Source organism: Lepidochelys kempii, chromosome 4 (genome assembly GCF_965140285.1).
Source record: "Lepidochelys kempii isolate rLepKem1 chromosome 4, rLepKem1.hap1, whole genome shotgun sequence".
In the NCBI taxonomy this organism is placed as follows: domain Eukaryota; kingdom Metazoa; phylum Chordata; order Testudines; family Cheloniidae; genus Lepidochelys; species Lepidochelys kempii.
In genome coordinates this window covers 59,630,583-59,651,832 of record NC_136383.1, presented here as the reverse complement: position 1 = coordinate 59,651,832, position 21,250 = coordinate 59,630,583, and the positions used below count along the sequence as shown (strand labels likewise).

The 21,250-nt window shown below is 38.5% G+C and overlaps 1 protein-coding gene across 2 annotated transcripts; it reads right to left on the bottom strand.

The window, feature by feature from the left end:
• Window positions 1-3,841: 3,841 nt before the first annotated feature.
• On the bottom strand, window positions 3,842-16,685 carry FGB (fibrinogen beta chain). 2 transcript variants are annotated; one of them, XM_073341415.1, is made up of 9 exons: window positions 15,929-16,685; window positions 15,640-15,660; window positions 14,186-14,389; window positions 12,042-12,225; window positions 11,044-11,271; window positions 10,373-10,486; window positions 7,705-7,827; window positions 7,231-7,516; window positions 3,842-4,400 (listed from the first exon to the last, which is right to left on the bottom strand). In XM_073341415.1, exons 1-9 carry the CDS (start codon window positions 16,001-16,003, stop codon window positions 4,172-4,174), a joined length of 1,464 nt encoding a protein of 487 aa, XP_073197516.1. In that variant the 5' UTR covers window positions 16,004-16,685; the 3' UTR covers window positions 3,842-4,171. The 2 variants fall into 2 exon arrangements, with proteins under 2 accessions (XP_073197516.1, XP_073197517.1); XM_073341416.1 differs by lacking the exons at window positions 14,186-14,389; window positions 15,640-15,660; window positions 15,929-16,685 and adding an exon at window positions 14,050-14,103.
• Between the last annotated feature and the right edge of the window lie 4,565 nt (window positions 16,686-21,250).

The window sequence follows — 21,250 nt, the reverse complement described above, 5'->3', positions numbered from 1 at the left end:
TCCACTGCTTTCCCCTCATCCACAGAGCCAGTTATCTCATCATAATTACCAATATTGTAGCAGAAATTAATTCATAAAAATACACTACTATGCAGTGATTTTTTTCAGGGCATAGTTGGAGTTCAACTTGCTGATAATTTGGATGGGGCACGCTAATAGATAGATAGACAGATAGATATATCTAATATATATATAGATATAAATATAATTAATACATATATATAATCATAATTTCTGGGATCAATAGATCACATTTTAAATCAAGAATTACATTCAATCCACAGAAAAACTCAAATAAAATCAGAAGATGTAATTTGAACAGTGCTTTGCAATAAGTCAGCTGGTTCCCATAATAGTCACATTCCATTCCACATTCTTTTTAAGACGTATTATTTGATGAACTTAATCATTTACCTCAACTACATTGAAGAATTTTTTAAAAGTCACACAAAACTCTTACTGAAATATTCTAAAATGTTCCTTGAAAAGGGACACTTAGGAATGGGAGCTCTCCTTTAACAAGTTAGCAAATGAGTGGGTACCCATGCCCAAAATTATACAATACATCACTTACAATACAAATTTTTTATTTTTGTAATAGGCTTCCTTTCAGAATGAATTGTTAGACCAACACTGGGCCTTTTCAATGGTAAACCCACAAAATCTACAGTATCTTCTCATTTCCAACACATAAACATCCTTTACTCACAAGCAGGGCATCACATAAGTCACATGAGCAATTTATAAAACCTTTTCAATCCTTTACAAACACCCACTAAATTAAAATGCAATTATTGCTCTTGAAAGTCACTGTACAAATAGCATTGTTGGATCCAGTGTTTGCCTGTCAGAAACCCCCAACATAAAAGAAATTCAATTAGAGAGGAAGGTTGCTTTTGTGGTGAAGTCCCTGGACTGGGACTCCAGGAATGTGGGTTCAATCCCCTGGTTTGCTTCAGATTTCCTGTCTGACCTGTGGCAAATCTAAATGACTTGGCTCAGGTCAAACATGAAATCTGAAGAGTTCTGTCCCTCAGTTTCCCATCTGCAAAGCGTGGATAGTACTGTATTATTTCCTCTCTGTGTGTGTTTTGGCCAGTAGATTTGTGTAGGTAACAATTGAACAGTCTCATTCTGTGCCCCTTGATACCAGTCAGCTCTGTGTTTTTGGGGAACCATGGTACAGTATCTAGCCTGTCCGACACATGAAAGATACCCATCACCACCACCAGTCTCTTCTTGAACCAAAACTGATCAGAGAAAGGGCTTGCAGAGAGCAATGAAGGGCAGATGGGAGACACACCTAGAACCCTCCTGACAAGGGTGACAAGATTAAGACATCTCCATTACCATACAGAATGGAAAACAGAGACAACTCCCCTAGCCTCATCTGCATGAAAGATGGGACAGGGAGACATCTCAATTTACATACAGAATGAAGAACAGAGAACCGCACTGAACCCTGGGATCAGAAAAGCAGGGACACACTGCATCATGAGAATCTCTGCTCCAGATATTAATGAACCTATTCCTGAACACACCCAGCTCAGCAATTAACAGACCAATTCTAGTACTAAATACTTGATTGATATCCAAAATACTGAAACAGCCTAGTTGCATTGTGAGCTCCCTGGAAGAAAACACCACCCTGAGCCAAGAGGGATCAGCTCCTATTGTCTAGCCTGAAGAAAACCTTTAAGTTATCAGTTTTTCCACAAACAAATCTAGTGTTCTCCCTTGAACCATTGCATTTTCTCTACAAAAACCCCTACCTATGCCCAAGTATGTGTTCTGATGCTTAGATCCAAACTATGCATCAGTCCCACTGGCACTCCATCTCCTGACTGATTTTGCTGGGGGCTCTGCCTGTCTCCAGCACTCAGGACCCTGAGCTACCACCATCATCTGGGAACCCCGCCCAGTTCAAGCCTCATGGAGTGGGTGAGATCCCCCTCTTTCTCTCTCTCTGTTTTCCTTTCTACCTTAGGTATTAACCTTTAATAATGTCTGTTATGTTGGTTTAGCCTTCCTTGTGTAGTTATCACTATTATTCAATAAATAACTTTTATGATTAAGCTGGTTGCTTCTCTCTCTCTCTCTGAACTTTACTCTTTTGTGTTTTTAGCTTCCCCCATTTACTCTGCAGCAACGCTTCTTTTACCTAAGCTAAAGATCCCTGTAGTGCCCAAAAATACTGTGGGGTTTGCTCATCAAGTGGGTTACTGCCAGTACAATTGTAACATGAAAGTGGGATAGGGACGTGTTAAAACCTGTGGCACATGGGGGCGGGGCAGCTGAAAGTGCTGCTCAGCCCAGCCTATTGAGACCAGGGGCACATAAGAGTGACAGCTTGAAGGTGCTGCTTAACCCAGCCCATTGAGTGCAGGGACATATGAGGGGATCAGCTTGAGACTGCTGATTGACCCAGTCCACTCAGACTTGTGCTGTTAGCGTGTGTGTGTGTGTGTCTGTGTGTACGTGTTCATCTAGTTCGAGGGCTAGAGGAACCCAGTCCTGGGGAACCTAGGTCCTGCAGGATAGCTCCAATGGGAGGGGACTTGCAGAAGGAAGGAGTAGAGCTCCATATGAACACACAAGTGACATACGCAGTACATTAATAGAATTACAGAACTCCCCCCCCGAAGAGTAACCCTAATAAATGAGCATACCCCAAAGTAACGGGCACATCTGGTGGCTAGCTCACCATAAATACTACAGTTTTAAAATAAGATACATTGCTGTAACTCACCAAAGCAAGGTTCCCAAAACAACCTTATTCAGAGTGTGGAAAGCATTTGATTGAAAGCCTCTACGGTCTGTTAGAGCCTGATTCTGCCACTTTTACTCATATTCAGGAGTACATTGCTGTGAGAGGAATCCCATTGACTTTAATAGGACTAGTAACAGAATACTCAGTGTGAATGGTTCATAATAGCATGCTAGGTTTAATGATACATTTTTTTCTTCATATGTTTCTTTCCTGTAGTGTGTAGCTAGGGTTCATATACAAATGTGCTATTTTTTATACAACAACATACCGATAAGAATTTTATTTAATCAAAAGCTTATCTGAATGGAAGAACAATTACATCCTGTGAGTAACAAAGATGCATTGTGCTTATCGTGGAGATGTGTACCTTTAAATTTAAAGCTAACCGACAAATATTTACTGTGCATAAGTTTTCTTTGTGCGACTGATAACTGAGAGTGTGACTGGACTCTCCCTGCTTCTAATCACATGGTTTAGCATGTATTGTAACAATATCTTTAGGTACTGACAAAGAGGTAATCATGGACACACTCTTGTAGTCCTCACTCAGTTCTTGTCACACTAACCTTCTTTGCTTAACATCAGTGGAGGTTTTGCTGAAGGACTGAGGTCCCCTCCATGATCAGGTGTGGACAGGAACCTGTGGCCATAGAAAGGGGGTTTCTGCCTCCCTATGGAGGCTGTAACAGAGCAGTCTGCCCCTCTATGGGCTAGGGGCCTGAGGCCAGGCAGCTCTGTCCAATTATCAGACCCAGCTGGGAAGGGGTCAAGTGATACTTATAGAGGGCTGAGAGAGGCCTGCAGGAGGGAGGTTTGCTTCTGGGACTGGTCCTGAAGGGAAGAGAGGGGTGCAGAGTGAAATGTCACTAGATCCCTATAGCCTGTGTTGGTCAAGGAAATAACTTTGTTTTGTGCTACTTTGTGCATTTTTCTGAATAAGAATACATTCTTCTGCAGTAGTAGAAAATATTTAATGAACATTAATATATCTTCTGCCACCTATTTGAACACATTTGCTTATTCACTGGTAACATATAAATAAGTATAATTTATAAGACACTTTTGGTTTAAGATTTTAGTTACTTTAAACATTTTCAGTGAAGCTCTCTCCTCATATCTGATTTTGAATTGTTTTATAAGCAAAAGGAATTGATATTTTCAGTTACTTCCATCTTGGGATCAAGTACAAATGGTACAAAAGACACTTGCAAGTTTTTTTTAATGGGTCAGACATAGGGTTGTATTCAGCATGACTTCTCCAATTCAAGTCACAATATAGTCAGACATATAAACTTTGGTATTTTTGATTCTCTTATGTAAAGGCAAAATCAAATATCATGCACTAAAAGAAGTTAACTTCGATATGGACATGAAAACATATGACGTTCATTTTAATGATGATTATTGTGGAAAGAATGGTCTAATCTTCATACTCATCTTCTTCAATGAATACCATGACCCTTTCCAGTTCATCCATACAACTCCATCATCTGTGCCGTGTTTTGCCATATCCCATGTGTACTGCCCTCCCCAATAGTATCTGCCATTGGGATTGGCTGAATGGCATCGATTGTACCACCAACCACCACCATCTTCTTTAGAACACTGTTTTCTTGGATCTGCATGAACCCTACAAGGTGTGGGGGGGGGTGAGAGGAGAGAAATACATAGTTAATAGTGGCACTGTAGCTAATCAATACAATACATTTTTACAGAATACAAAATTTTACAAAATACAAAATTACTAAAGATAGTTAAGACCCAGGCAGGCTGTGAAGAGCTACAAATGGATCTCTCAAAACTGGGTCACTGGGCAACAAAATGGCAGATGAAATTTAATGTTGATAAATGCAAAGCACATTGGAAAACATAATCCCAACTATACATATAAAATGATGGGGGTCTAAATTAGCTGTTATCACACAAGAAAGAAATCTTGGAGTCATTGTGGATAGTTTTCTGAAACATCCACTCAATGTGCAGCAGCAGTCAAAAAAGCAAACAGAATGCTGGCAATAATTAAGAAAAGGATAGATAATAGGACAGAAAATATCATGTTGCCTCTATATAAACCCATGGTACTCCTACATCTTGAATAATGTGTGCAGATGTGGTTGCCCCATCTCAAAAAAGATATATTGGAATTGGAAAAGTTTCAGAAAAGGACAACAAAAATGATTAGGGGCATGGAATGGCTTCCATATGAGGAGAGATTAATAAGACTGGGACTTTTCAGCTTGGAAAAGAGTCAGCAATGGGAGATATGACTGAGGTCTATAAAATCATGACTGGTGTGGAGAAAGTAGATAAGGAAGTGTTGTTTACTACTTCTCATAACACAACAACTAGGGGTCACTAAATGAAATTAATAGGCAGCTGGTTTAAAACAAATAAAAGGAAGTACTTCTTCACACAATGCACAGTCAACCTGTGGAACTTCTTGTCAGAGGATGTTGTGAAGGCCAAGACCATAACAGGGTTCAAAAAAGAACTAGATAAATTCATGGAGGATAGGTCCATCAGTGGCTATTAGCCAGGATGAGCAGGGATGGTGTCCCTAGCCTCTGTTTGCCAGAAGCTGGGAATGAGAAACAGGGGATGGATCACTTGATGATTACCTGTTCTGTTCATTCCCTCTGGGGCACCTGGCATTGGCCACTGTCAGAAGACAAGATACTGGGCTAGATGGACCTTTGGTCTGACCCAGTAGGGCCATTCTTATAGCTTATATTCTTATTTCTGTTTACATGAGTGTGTGTATGAATCTGTGTTTTCTGATCCTCAAGATGTAGTAAAAGTTATCTCTGAACTTTCCACAGATGATTGATCATCTAGAGTTTGTTCTAGACACTTCATCTAGGAATGTGTTATGCATAATAGCATATGGTCTGAGCCCCAACAGCCAAAGAATTGATAATGAAAAGACTAGGCTCAGAAGAAACATCCATCTACAATGAATCTTGAACAAGAGACCACCCCATTAGGCAATCTCCTGTTTTAAGAAATTATCCCAAAGAATTTGGAAACAAATTGTATACAATTATACTGCATCTTTTTTGAAAGATCACTTTAGTTTATCGGCTAATACCTATCAGTTCTGTAAATGGTCACAGGATAGACTTAATTACATTCCTAACTAAAACTTATATGGGGCCTGGTTTCAATAAGAGACTGGACAGAAACAAGGTGTCAGAGTGGGTTCATGCACTAGACTTTCATTTCTGGATACCTGGGTTCAAATGCAACTTTGGAAGGAATTATTCTGGCAATCTTATTCTAGTCTCTACTGTATGTTTGTTCACTCCATAAGGCTACCAGAGAATTAGAAAAATCTGCTTCAGAGAAGTCAAAGATTTATGTAACAGGGATGCCGGAGGTGCATTGGTAGAATTGCACAGGAAAATTTGCACTATATTTGATTCCTCATTCTGATAAGCATAAAAAATGGCACACATTTTAAAAATAACAAAGTGAAAAAGTGCTTATGATAGATCACTCCAATGCACAATTTTTCTGCATGTCTACATCTGAAAAAGATAGTGGTAGAAAAGAGAACTACCACACCAAATATTGTACAGCTGCCACTGGTACTCACTGCATAAGGCCATGCACAATAATAAGGATTCACCTATTGAATTTAATTAAAAACTAAGAAAACTGGCACACAAAGATCCTACAGTATGTTATATTGTATATGTTGTTTCTAATGCAAATATCATTGTAATTTAATGGCACCGAACAAGACGTACCATATGGATTTGCCAACACAAGCAATTCCTCTATTAGTAAATATTATAATAGAGTAAATGACTATGTAAAAGGGTTAGAAGGCATTTTAGCGATATAGTGCCAAAGAGATTCTAAATTATGCACTTTATCACTAACAATTGAAATTCTTTATTTTCTTGATTAGGTAGAATTTATCCTTTAGAACAGGATATTTTGCTAATTTCAGCAGTGGATCTCCTTCCTTTTTGGCTCACGCTGACTGAAGCCCAATGATCCTGCTCCCACTGACTTCAGTGTCAAAATTTTCCTTGGCTTCAGTGACAGTAAGATTGGGGCCATAACCTCATGAGTTACTGTGAATGATAATACACCGTCCAAAGGTGCCAGCCTGTGGACACTGATGTGATTCTTAGAACAACTTCAACCCACTACTCCAGTGTGCCTGCAGGTGCTTTGTATTTGATTCTGGTACAGCTCTAGTCTAAATTATCATTTCATTTGGTCAGATTCTGCTCTTGGATACTTCAGTGGTGCAGTGCATGCATTTGGCTGGTGACCAGCAGATAGTAAATTTATCCTAAGAGATTGTGAAATTTTGCAGAATTAGCACATATTAGCCTATTCTAAAAGACTGTGGAACAATCCATATCCAGATGCATACAAAGCAGTAAGATCTACAATTTGATAGCTTTATCTTGATATTTTAAAAAATTGCTAATGCAAGTACATACCATCCATCATTGTCTCTGTCAAAAGTGCTGAAGAACATGCCATTGTGAACTGTCATTGTTCTGTTCTCGCCATACAGTTGTGAAGCTCCATCCATAAGAGCATTGCCAGCCGTGCCTCTATAGTTACTAACTGATATCTGATACTTGTTTGCCTCATTTTGTATGGTGAATCCTCCATAAAGAGCTGAAACCTTTTCACCATTCCAGTCCTCCATTTCAATTAAAACTTCAGTTGGTCCCATTTTGGTAAGCTGGCTGATTTTGTCATTTCCAAGCCAATATTCACCTGACAACCAATAAAAGGAAACTCAGTGAACCCACTTTCAGAATATGTTTTAAGGCAACTTTACCATTTTCCCATAAATCTGCTACAGTTAATGAACATCCTTTGAATCAAGTGTGGACAGTTTTAAGAAACCTGAGAAAAAAGTGTTAATAAAAGAAGCGCTTTAAGGTTTGTATTCAGAATTTTACCTGGAGTATCACAGTATTTTTTCCCTCCACTTTTTGCAATATTTCCAAATCCTTTTTTATATGCATCCCATGTTCTCCCAAAGCCAACGCTGCCATCCTGGCGGTTCTGAATCACAGTCCAACCTGCAGGGGCAAAAATATGTGAATTAAAATGCAATTAACAAGAGAACAAATAGTGTTAGCGTGTAATCCGGCTTCTGTTTGTGTCAGGGGGTGTGTAAGAGGAGCTGGAGGGCCTGGGACTAGCCAACCCCGATTACTGAAAGAGGCACAACTCAAGAGATATCAGGTGATTACCCTAGAAAGAGCAGCTGAAAGCTGCAGTGACGGGGGTGGATGGATGGGTGCTCACTCCGGGAGAGTAGATACTGCTAGGAGTGCAGCAGGTTCCAGCAGAGTCCTGGGATTTGGGACTAAGACTCCAGCTAGGAAGGGCTGGGAATAGGCAGCTAAGGCAAAAGAGATCCTGGGCAAGCAGGGGGACAAAAAGAAACGGGCTGCAAAGCTCTCCAGGAAGGGAGGCCTGGGAGAGACCCGAGCAAGCAGGAAACAGAAAGGCCTCCCTAGGCAGAAAGGCCTGGGAGTAGGAAGAGAACTGTTTGTCTGTTGGACTTTGATATGGGACTGTATGTTTTATTTTTAGTTTATATTCTGTGAGTAAACCCAGACACAAAGAATGGGTATTCTGATCATAGAAAAAGCGTATGGAGTCTGTGTAAGGAGTCCTAAATAGGGGAAAACAGAGGCAGGGCACTGCAGAGTGACCTCTGACCACAAGGGAGCTCTCAGGAGACAGTCAACCCTACTAGAGGGAGCTGTGCCATTGACTTAAACTGGAGCAGGACTGGACCCTTCGGATATGTCTATACAGCAAAGAAAAACCTATAGCTGGCACGTGACAGCAGACTCAGGATTGCAGAGCTTGGGCTCATGGGACTGTTTCATTGCTGTGTAGACTTCTGGGCTCGGGCTCTAGGACCCTGCAAGGTGGGAGGATCCCAGCATGTAAGGGCCTAGTTCTACCACCCCTACTCACATTGAGTAGTACCATATACTGTGAGTAAGGCCGGAAGAGACAGACCAAAGGGACATGTTTGGTCCCTTATTACAGATGTGATCACAGCACTAATGAAGCAAGAGTGCAATCTTTGGAGTGTGCACTCTCTGAAATAATCTATAAACAGTTAAACTACTGTGCTGCCCTGAATGCCTATCTCCATGTCAGAAGCAAAGAATGCTTGTAATGTTTTCATACTTGGCTAGATATTTACTTCGTTGTGAGTTACGGGTGACAGGGAGCTGTGCTGCCCCAGGAGGAGCACTGGGAGGCAGAGAAAGTCTTAGAGGCACAGTTATTCCCATTTTCCCCTCTTGCTTGGGGCACAGAGGGAAGAAGTAGAATCACAGAATCATAGGAATGTGGAACTAGAATGGATCTCAGTAGATCATCTAGTCCAGTCCCCTGCACTGAGGTAGGACTAAGTATTCTCTAGACCAGTAATACTCAGACCTCAGTGGTTCAGGAGCCAAATTAGTGATCAACATTACCTAAAAGAACCACGGTATGTGAATTCATTGTTTCATTCACTATAGTACTGTATGTTCATATTTAAACAGTATGACAGGGGAAATATTCAGTTTATATCTATGTTATTCTCACAGCAAAATGACTGATCACATATTATTATTTTATCAACCACAATTGGTTAATAACATAGTAAAAGCATTCTGATTGGTTAATAACTTAGATTGGTTAATAATTAAATCACACAGTGTTTTCATATCATGTGCTGCAAAAAGCGTAGGAGACACATTAAAGAGCCATTTGCGGCTTATGAGCCTCACTCTGAGTATCACTGGTCTCGACCATCCCCGACAGGTATTTGTCTAACCTATTCTTAACCTCCAGTGCCAGAGATTGCACAATCTCTTTAGGTAATTTGTTCCAGTGCTCAACTATCCTTACAGTTAGGAACAAATTACCCAGTGAGGTTGTGGAATCTCCATCACTGGAGGTTTTAATACATTGCAGGCCTTGAAAGCATGCAAGTTACTCCCCTCCATGCACCCAGCCAACTCCTCTGGCCAGTGAATAGGGCAGGGTGGGGAAGGAGCCAAACCTCCCCTATCTGCTCATTCCCTTCCACTTGGTTCAAATTGGGAGCATCTGGGGCTCAGTCCTTGCATTCTGCACAGGGCCTGGACCCAAGCTCCAGGAAGGCCTAACAAAGCCAACCTGGAGGATGTGGAGGTGGGGGCAGTCACACTCCCTTCTTGCTCCTGAGCACAGCTGTGATATGGCACTTCAATCTAGCCACAGTAAGATATACAATGATTCAAAATTTCATCTACCAAGCCCAGTCAGTGACTATACAACAATTCTTTCTCAACTTTATTAGAGAAAGATCCTACTATGTATGGGCCACCTTCCACTCCAGCACTCAGATCCCTCAGCACATAGTTCTCAAAACTTTCTGTAGATGACATTTTGCAATGGTTCACAAGCCATAGCATGAGAACAATTGCTTTAGATTAACTAATAATTAGTGCCAAAAGTTATAATCTCAGATGAGCACAAATGCAAAGAAATACAGGACCAGTGCAAATTCAGTTTTGTGAATATTTATAGTTATCCCTATCAAAGCGCTATAGTTTATCTCACACTTACCTCCTTTTGCTGTGGTCATATCACAGTAAACCTTGTATGGTCTGAAGAAAGCATCAGGCTGAATGAGGTACATTTCAGATGAATCACCTCCTTTTCTGATAATGTCTTCACATTCTGCAATCATAAATCAACAGTTTATGTTTCTGAGGGATCTATGAAATTCTAGTAGAACAATCCTCTGCATAAAGACAATAATTAACAGAATAGCTTTCTGTATGCTAATTATACAGGAATATCTTACAAACATCTAATTCTGCTCGATTTCACTTTGATTTAAATTATAAATTAAAATGACATAGAAGGGAATCACGAAAGAAAGAATAATATACCTGTATTGTCCCACTATCCCTTATAAGATGAGATTTTCAAAAACTCCTTAGTGACTTAGGAGCACAGGTCCCACTGACGCACAATGCCTTTTTGAAAGTCAGTGGGACTTCTGCTCCTAAATCACTTAGGTGCCTTTGAAAATCCCATGCACAATAAATAAATAAGACAGGTAATATATATATGATTTTCAATACTGGATCAGGTCAGTGGTCCATCAACTCTGGGCAGAAGTAGTGACTGGTGTCATATGCTTCGGAGGAATGTGAACTTGTGCCCATAATGCATCTGTCCAGTTGTACAATGATATAAGGGAGAGATTTCTATACCCCTAAATGAGTTACCTTTGCCTGACACCACTGGGATAGTACAGGAAACAATGCACGAAGAGCGGCAATTGTCCATTTGGGATGCTATAGCATTTTCCAGTTTTTGTATCTTTTTCTGTAAGGTATCCACAATGGAACGGAGGACTCGGAGGCTAGACGGGATGTTGTTGTCTATGTTCTCTCTGACGTACGTATAGTGCTGCTCTATCTCTGTGTTGTACTCAGAAACTACATTTTCATTGTCTAGAAAAGAGAATGTATAACAACTGTCACAATTTTCAACATGTTTTCCAACTAGCATATTCTAATCCAAATTATAAACCATGATCCAGTCAGTATTATTTGAGATTTTACTTCTGTTGTAGAAATGAAAAGAGTGCTCTGTGTGTCCTTTCCCTCTCTTCCCTGATTTCACAGTGTGCAAAGAGCTTTAGCTCCTGTAACAAGGACATACTTTGTATTATGGCTCAATATAAATGGACAAATTTCTTGCTGTGATTATATCCTGCAAAGGACCTGTAGTAAACACCCTCGCAGAAGTTTATTATGGCTGTCCAGGAGCTGGGGACATCTAGGGCATGTCTACACTGGAATAAAAGACCTGCAGCATGACTGTGGCTGGCCTTGATCAGCTGACTTGGGTTCACAGGGCTTAGGCTGCGGGACTAAAAATAGCTGGGTAGACATTCAGGCTCAGGCTGGAGCCCAGCAATTTTACAGTGCCGCAGCCCGAGCTCTGCAATTCTGAGTCAGCTGACCTGGGCCAACTGCAGATATTTCATTGCTGGGTAGACACAGGCCTAGGGGACCAATGCAACAAAAGCAGGATCAGGTCCTTGGCCCCTCAGGTAGGATTTTTTAGATATAGTTTTATGGACTTGTGACACCTAGCTACTTACACTGATGCTCCTATCTGTAACCTTTTTTAATAAGCCCTATATATTTAGTACTTGTAGCAATGCAAATTTGTCTGTAATACTGATTTACTGCAATGATGAATAACAATAATGTACCTTTTATTTGTTTCTGTCTTCTTGCCAATTTATCTTCTAGTGTATTCATATACTCATAGAATGTTGAAGAGGTTTCAGACTGTTTATCTATTTTGTTCTTTAGGTCCCAAATGTCGGATTTCACACTTTTTTCCTGTTTTACCATTGCAGTTTGCAGCTCACACCCGGTTGGACACAACACTCCCTAAAAAAGCGGAAAGGGGAAAGAGTCAATTACAAGTGCTGTAGATTGGGGCCAAGATTTATAAAACTGGGTGCCTAAAGTTAGGTTCCCAATCTCATATTTCAGCACCTAAACAAGTAACCAGATTTTCAAACATGCTGAGCATCTAGCACCTCTAAGCCATGTATTTAGTTGCCTCAATATGGTCTCAAAATACTTCAGACATTCAATTTATCGGAGAAAAAACTGCCATCTTAAATGGAGAAAACAGGCTCAAGCTCCAGTTGGGGATCCCTTCTGATAACTCATTAAAGTTCTGGGAGGAGGGAACCCCCTAATATCTGTGATCCACCACATGCTTTTGGCTAATTTTTCTGGACTATCAACTGTTCATAGTTGAACCATCTGCAGCTACAAAATTATGACTCATCAAGCACTACAGCCCTATTAGGTACCCAAAAATACTGAGAGATATTCCCCCCATAATCACAGAATTAAGTATTAACTTTATTCTGGTACATAAGCTATGAGTATCTTTCATGTGAGACAGCCATACACAAAAAGATTTAAAAAATTATCTCCGCAGGAAGCTGGCGCTAACATCAGTTACTATCCCTCTTAAGGATGAAAATGTTATTATAGCATCAGTCACTATTCCTCTTAAGGATGAAAATGTACCAAAATGGATGAAGAAAATACAAAAGCACCAAATTTCGAAGCAGTATGAGACCGAAAGTACCCAACCCACTAAAGGCCTCCAAAATAATCCTGTGTTTCTGATTAACTGAACTTTAACAAACTTGTTTGCGTCATCTCTAGTTAGAAGTAATAAGTTCTCAGATACTAAGATGCCTAGCAGTATGGTCACAACGTATGCTTTTTACTGGAGACCAAAACTGAGGTAATGTGATGCACTACTGGTTCAGTATAGGGAAGTTAGCATACTACTAGACATACTACTTGTTTTTGCAGACATTACCCACCTGAGGGAGCTTGGGATAAAGATTGACAGGCAAATGTAATGAATGTTTGAAGAATTTAAAATGTGGGGGATTCCTTTTAATACTGGACAGCTGGACAGAGCCATGCAGCACAGGATAGATGCAAAAATGTTTGATAGTGAAGATACCCTGGATAATGTATTAATATGTTAAAGCAGAGCTGTGCTATATCTTTCTTTCAATTAGGAATGCCTAAAGATAAAGATACATACTTCTGTCTTCGTTCCTTTCATTTCTAGGGTAATGAATCAGTGGGGGAGGGGGAGTGAACCGTTGGCTCCGCCTACTCCACTACACCTCTCCAGTGAGTGGCTCCCCAAGTGGAGGGCAGCATCTCAGTTGCAGTCCCTATGCCTCCTCAACCACAGGTCTTGCACTTCTAGCCAGCCCTTTTGCAGGCCATGAAGAGTGAGAAGAGAGGCTCCTTATTTCTTCCCTCCCAATGCACAGCCATGTAAGTGATGGGGGGGGGCACAATCTAGCTCATAATTATTTACATTCATCATTCAGGGCTCAGTTCCGCCTCCCTGCTCATCATAAGTAGGATCTGACTCAACAAGTAATCCCATGAAATCAACAAGACTACTTGCTCAATCAGGTACTACTCAACATAAGCAAGAGAGAGCAGAGTTGAGCTGTCAGTGAACTACAATGGTCACTTCTTGGTGTTTGATTGATTAAGAAAACTGTCTGTTCTTCACAGCTGTTAAAGAAAGAGAAAAATATTAAAGGGCACAACAGTTTAAAAAGATGAGTTCTGAAAAAAGAGTGATGACTGTAATGTTTCGGGAGGGGTATCATCAAAACACTAGAAAGCGAAGTGCATCGAATTCACTGTAATCACCTGAATGCTACTGAACATTCCAAGCACAAGATTCGGGCTGAGCTGCAGAATGTACCTTTGTGAGGTTTAGTACATTTCTGAAAGCAGGGATACTATTACTATTAAGTGCATCTGTCTCCACTGCAATTACACCTACTAGCTCATCTGATGCATGCCTGCAGCCTCCAGCATCAGGATAAACGGTTTTTTCTTTCTTCTGGGCCCAAGTGGGTGGTTTTGTTGGACGAGCCTGATATCCACCTTTACTAATGGGAGGAGGAGCTGGTCTGAGAGTTGGAGCTGACTCCCGTCTTCTATCTACTGGTCTGTGACCTCGAGCATCCACTGTTACGCCATTAGCCTACACAAAGCCAGAAGGAGAAAAAACCCTTTATAATTAGGAGCATTATTTTAAAAGCAGGTACATCAACTGTATAAAATATAAAAATAACATAAATCAATTTATTGGCATATTTTAGGTGTCATTTTGCCCTCTATCTCTCACATTTTAATCACAAGAAATACACTAATTCCATCCAGGAAAAAGACCTGAGTATCATTGTGAGTAGCTGAATGAAAACATCTGTTCAATGTACTCTGGCATTAAAAAACCAAACAAATTGTTAGGAAAGTTAAAAGAGGAAATTGAAACTAATACTGAAAATATTGTAACCCCCTTGTAGTACTAGCCCCCCATCTCAAAACAGAAATAGCAAAAATAGAAAAGGTTCAGAAAAAATAAATAGCAAGAAACTTAAATCTGATAAAAAGAAATAGATTGTTTTGCACAACTCATAGCCACTGGACATAGAGCTTCAAGTTATTAGTAGGATTCAAAAAAGAATTAGGCATTTATATGACTAACAATCTAAAAGGGATAAGGGAAATAGGCTAGACCAAAAAATTCAGGATTTTGGATCTGATCCTTCACACCCTCACTGTGAGTAGCCCAGTGAGGTCAATGAGACTACTCTCACAAGTAAGACCCATGTGTGCAATGGCTGCAAGATCAAACTCTTAGAAACATCAGAAATAAGCAGTGTGTACGTTAGAAAATGGCTGCAAAGTTATTTGGTAAAATAGTATATCAGAAACATATTCAATTTATAGACCCAATTATGCCACATATGAAATAATTTATCATTTTTGAACCTGGTATTCATTTGTTTAGGGATTTGTACAAGATTTTTTTTAAAAATCCAAATTTAAATCAAATATTGACTTTTCTTAAATTTCTTTCCTTAAGCAAAATTAATATACCAGCTATAAACATTTTTATGCCTTAATTTTAGACTGGCCTTGGTGGATTTTTTTGTTTGTTTGTTGTTGTTTTTTAATTCTGTTGCAGAATGTTACCTCTCTCTTTCAAATTCCAGTGCAATATGAACTGGGAATCAGTTCCTTCCTTTTGTTGCTCATTTAGAGCCTGATTCAAAACCCACTGAACCAATGGAAATACTCATATTGACTTCAAGACATTATTTAACACACATTTTGCTACTCTTTTACTTATGCCGAGTTTGTTTCTCATGCTCTTAAATAAATGTTAAAATTGCTAAATAAACATCCTTACTTGAATATGTCTGAACATGTAATTAAATCCAATCTTACCTTGAAACGGTGGTCACTTTCCTACAAAGAGAGCGAGAGGGAAGAGAAGGAAAATACATCAGAAAACAGGGGGAAAAAACCCCTACAGTTTGCTGTTACTCATATGAGAAAAAAATTATTACAATTTTCCTTGAACACCTTAAGTTGAGGATGAATATGTTCTTGAGATAATTTAACATTTTATTTTTGTAATTTAACTAAATTAAAAAGTGCATAAAGTCATACATACAACTAAGTAAGATTAAGTGTTACTATTGTTATTATTAATTATTGTCATCACTACTACAACCTCATCATCATAATCTGTAGACGCCGTGGATTTACTTATGGAAACACAGAACAGACACAGCAATAACAGTTTCATGATGCTGGCTTGCTTAAACAGCTTGGTAACCTTCCCCTGCTGAAAGTACTGACAGTGAAAGGCACTTTGTGTTCATATATATACCAGAGAGTCTGAAGTCTCCTTGCTTCCTAATGATAGGTCTAACCAGAAAGAAGAGTTATCGTTCCTCTGTTAATATTTAATCTCTTTGTTCACTATGTGCCTGAACAAATTCCCCAGTTGAGCAACATCTACATGGAGATCTTATCTACATGTTACACATACCCCACATGTCTGATGGCATAGTTTAAATATATAAATCCTGAAAATCACTCTTCTTCAAATTACGTGAATTTAATATTTTCCTAAAAATCATTAACCTTTCGAAACCCCTGAAAAGGTGCACATCCAGCCAACTGAGGTGAGGAAAATAATGTCAAATGTCACAAAAGAGCAAGTTCCTTATCTGCTCTCTTGGAAGCCTTAGACTTCTTGAAATATTTCATTAAATATGTATCAAAATCATATAATACACAATGCTAAGCTATGTTGTACAGTCATGGGGTATTTGAAAAGTGTATACTTCAACATACAGTTCTATGAGTATCAAACCTCAGGAAGGCTATTGAGGCAAGTACATGATGCTTACAGGATACCTATCATTCTTACTGCAGCACTTAAAGGTCCTGATCAGGGGTTAGAGTTCCAGTGGGCTAGGAACCACACACATATATAATAAAGGTAGCTCTGCCCCAAACAGCTTACAAAATATAGCCCTTATCCAGCAAAGCACTACAGCATTTCAATTTCAATGGGACTACTCATGAACTTAAACATTCAGCACATTCTTAAGTGCGTTGTTAGTTTGGAGCCTATAGATATATAATTATTATAATTTAATTGATATAAGTTGATTCTTATCTAATATCTTAAAAATTTTTTAAAAAAGTCTGATTTCCAGAAATGCTCAGCACCCACAACTGGAGCCAGATTTTCAGAAGAGCTCAGCTTCCTTTTACTCACCTAAGTAATATGGCCAGATTTTGAAAACTGCTCAGTACCCAACTGTTGTCAGCAGGATTCACTGAATGTTGAGCCCTTTTGAAAAGCCATTAAGATGCCTAAAAGGAAGCTCATAATCTATAGCTCTCTCATAATCTAGCCCAGAGTTTACAATCTATACATATTTTAAAAACACAAAACAAAATTGGAAAACAAACCAAAAGTGCTGAATAAAAATAGAGAGAACAAACCTGTAAACCCTTATTTAAGAAAGTAGTCATTGGCATCATAGGGGCTACTCACCTGAGTTGACTAGTGCTCACAAAATTGTTGGCAGAATCAGACCCAGCACATACAACACAACTCCTGGGATAAACAGGAAGAGTGGAGTGCCAACTAGATGCTGACTCATAAGTGTCCTGGTTAATATTGGTGTTATTGGAAGAGATGGGGGGGGGGTTTAATAGTAAGCAAAATATTTGAAAATCCATCACAGATGTTAGCACTACCCCAATGGGATCTGTTATATCAGAAATACAAACTTTGGCCTCATTTACCCTCGCTAAAACAGAATCCTTAGTAGATCTTTTTTCTCCAAGATGTTGTTTGTGTATCTCAAGAAATGTTCTGAATATATTCATTTTAACCATAAAACCTGACTTCATTTCTGCTGTTTGCACCCTGTCTGTTCTCCTGTCATTAACATTCCAGTAAACAATTTGACAAGCAGGAATTTTCACAGCAGCAGCACATTTTAAGCAAATATAAGAGAACAATCATAGAAGGATAATTATGAATTTACAATTGTCAATATCCACACTGGATTTTAAGAGCTGTACTTGCACAATCAGTAAACAGTCAAAATTAGCCAACAAAACAAGAATTTTGAATACTCCTAGTGACTTGCTCACAATCAATCTACAGATCAGAAATAATTTGTAGAAATTATAATTAATATGGTGAAGAAATTTGAATAGCAGTTAAGCTTGTTGAGGAAATTCACAAACAGAAAAGAGTCTACATTCATTTAATTAATAATTCACTGTGAAATAATTGCTCAGGTCTTAATAATAATTCAACAGGCAGATTAATAATTCAGGCACAAACAACATTCACTACTTCACATTACTTCAGTCATACTTAGATTTAAAAAAATAACATAAAATAAAAACAATTTATAATAATTAAATTTCACATATTTAAGTTACTCTTTCCCCTTCTTAACTGCAAAAGCAAATTACGTAATCAAAAGAAACATCTTATATTTGTTAATGATAATTAATAAAATAATTAAATGTGCATAAAGACATTTTAAAATAACGTATTGTATAGTTAAAGTGTCTTATTAAATGGCAACAATCACAACGTGTCAAAAGAGGCATTAAATGCCATTAACATAAGAGAATGTGTTTAACTTATTGGATGTGTAATTTATTATATTTTTAGAGAAAACTGTGGGAATCCTTATCTTGAAGCTGAATTGTATAAACACAGTGGGGATCCACATTTTGAGGTAATAAAGATTCAGTTGATGATAAGGGTTAGATTTTCAAAGACACAAATGGAAGACAAGTGCCTAATTCTCCTTGCCTTTGACAATCTCACCCAAAGAATACTATTCAAAAGAAGTTCCTTATCTACTAGATTCTGAATATGGACTTGTAACAAATACAGTGGGTATTTATCTTTTTGTGCCCAGATATGTGTGCATAATTCCTGCAAAGGCTAATGGAAGTTTCATACACATACTGAAGCAGAAAAAATCCTCACTTCAGTGTGTATACTATATAATATAAAAGCCCGTGGTATATCCTGTCACCTTCTACTTGACTGAAGGTCAGAACTCCCCAAATGTGTAGTTATATACCCTGCTAGTGGATGCCCTATAACAAGGTTCTCCATTTCCTACAGCTAGTTCTTCTTGAGTTCAAATAGTAGGGCCCTTTTTTAGGAGAAGATCATGGGTTTTATCCCCCTTTATTGTTTGTGTGGAGTTGAACTGACAACTGTGATTTCTGTATATAAATACAGCCATAGATTCATTACTCCATTGATTTACTGTTTACTCTCATTTTTTTTCCTAAAAAGACACATATATGGAATTTGTGAGCATGCATTTTATTAAACTAGATCCTAATAAATACTGTCCCACATTTGTCAAATGGGTATTAGAAAACACTTCCCAGTTATTCAAGATTCTCATATAGCCAAGGTTTTATCATACCACTGGCTATTTCCCTCTGTCATTTTCTTGTAAATTATGAATGAAATGAAGTATATTTTTCTGTAGTAATAAGGTAACTGTCCAGAAAATGGACATTTATAAAACAAACAGAACCAAAACTAAGGAACATTATAAAAAGGACATTTTCATTCTATGGTGACAGATATTTTTATTCACTCCAAAATAGTTTTGGGGATGAAAATAAGTTCCCCTGTAAAGACACATTTTCATTAGGTGGGAGTTTTAGTGAAAAACAAAGTTGGGAACAGATAAAGCTGCATAACTTAGACTCTTTTTCTGTATATGTACCATTATCAAAATTCCTGTAGACACAGGAAATATGGGAGCACAGTTTAACCTGACTGTGGACTTAATTATTAAACATCTTGGACTAAAGGCAGGCCTGGCCAAAGCAGGTGCTGCTCCATTGGATTTGGTCCCTTGTGCATTGACACCCATATCACTGTTACATTTGTACTGATTTTACTTGATTGGATATTACTAAAAGGCATCACCTAGAATCTATCCTAGGTATTTATATGGCACCCTTTACCATAGTATTTGAGCACTTTACAATCTTTAATTCATTTATTCTCACAACACCCCTCTGTGAAAAGGAAGTACTATTATCTCCATTTTACAGATGGGGAACTGTGGCATTAGAGAGGCTAAGGCTCAGATTCTCAGGTATTTAGGCTCATATCTCCAATTTAAATTAATGGGAGTTAGGGGCATAAATACTTTTGAGGATCTGGGCCTAAGCAACTTGCTCAAAGTCACATACAAACCTGCGGTGAGGCAGGGAATAGAAACTGGGTTTTGTGAGTTCCAGCCTAAGGTCCTATCCACTAGGCAATCCTTCCTCATAATTAAAGTTGCTAATAAATTTACAAGTTTTTAATTGTCTTCCACTTTGGTTCTTCTTTTGAAACTAATAATAGTCTTAAATACTTGGTACTTGTAATGTACTTTTTATAAAGATTAAATAAACTTTCATTCATTCCCATTGATCAAGAAACATGCAGTTGTGAGGACAGGATCCAGTCCCTACTGACCCTCTGCTGGATGGGGCATTGGTGTGAGAACCACAGAAAATTTCCCCATGTGGCTTCATTGCTCTTCCTGGTTGAAATTCAGTCTTTGACTTATCCCACCCTAGTATGTTCGATTGGCCTGTCTGGCTTCTCTTGTACTGTTGTCAAAATATAGCATATCATGATGTATTTGTTGTGTTTTTCTCGGGATTTACCAGGAAAGCACAACAAATTAACAATTTTTGACAATGTATATGATATTTTGTAGTTTCAAATTGCATATGCCACAGTACAATGGAGACCACACTATAGTTACTAGTAATACTGAAAACAAACTTTTTCAGAGCCCCCATCAAGGAAAAGTTTGTTAACACTTTATTTTTCATGTCTCCCACTCCTTATTCTCCATGACTTCAAAGGATAGAAACTTCTCCTGAATTACAGGTGTGATGGTACTGTTGTAAGTTTGCCATGCCAAGTATTTGTGATGACAAAATAGTAAACTCCATGGTGTATCAGGATCTCTACTTCCACTATGTCATATATGACACAAAAAGGATATTTACCATTAGAGTTTAAAAAATGAATGGATACTTCCTTCAGTAGCTGCAGTAGTTGTTCTGTTGGCTTGCCTGATCAATGGTACAATGCCCTTTAAACCAGCCCATGAAGTCAGACAAGTCAAGGGCATTGAATTAGTGACTCGCATATCAAAGATAAATCTGTTCTTGACATAAGACTAGATGTGGGAGGCAACAGGACTTTCTTAGGCCACAGATAAGCCATCGTGTTTACAGAGTTAATTTTGAAAAAAAGACCACTGTTGCTTAGCAACTGATTTAGAAATGTCTTTTTTAAACAAATGGTGTTGTAAGACTATATTGACTATGAAAACAATAGTGTAGGCAGATACTAATCTCTGAGCCCCTCAAATTGTTGTTCTTACTGGTAGCAAATATTTGTTTCAAAAGTTTCTTGTAAATGATAAACTAAATATAATGTTGTCACCTTACCTTGGGATCAAGC

What these genes read in the sequence shown, in the direction of transcription:
- FGB (XM_073341415.1), bottom strand. Translation starts at nt 16,003, where the DNA reads ATGAAACTGTTATTGCTGTGTCTGTTCTGTGTTTCCATAAGTAAATCC. An exon ending in CCCAGTGGTGTCAGGCAAAG is followed by an intron (nt 10,487 to 11,043) that starts GTAACTCATTTA and finishes TTATGATTGCAG; the next exon opens with AATGTGAAGACATTATCAGA. An exon ending in AAAATACTGTGATACTCCAG is followed by an intron (nt 7,517 to 7,704) that starts GTAAAATTCTGA and finishes ATTGGTTGTCAG; the next exon opens with GTGAATATTGGCTTGGAAAT.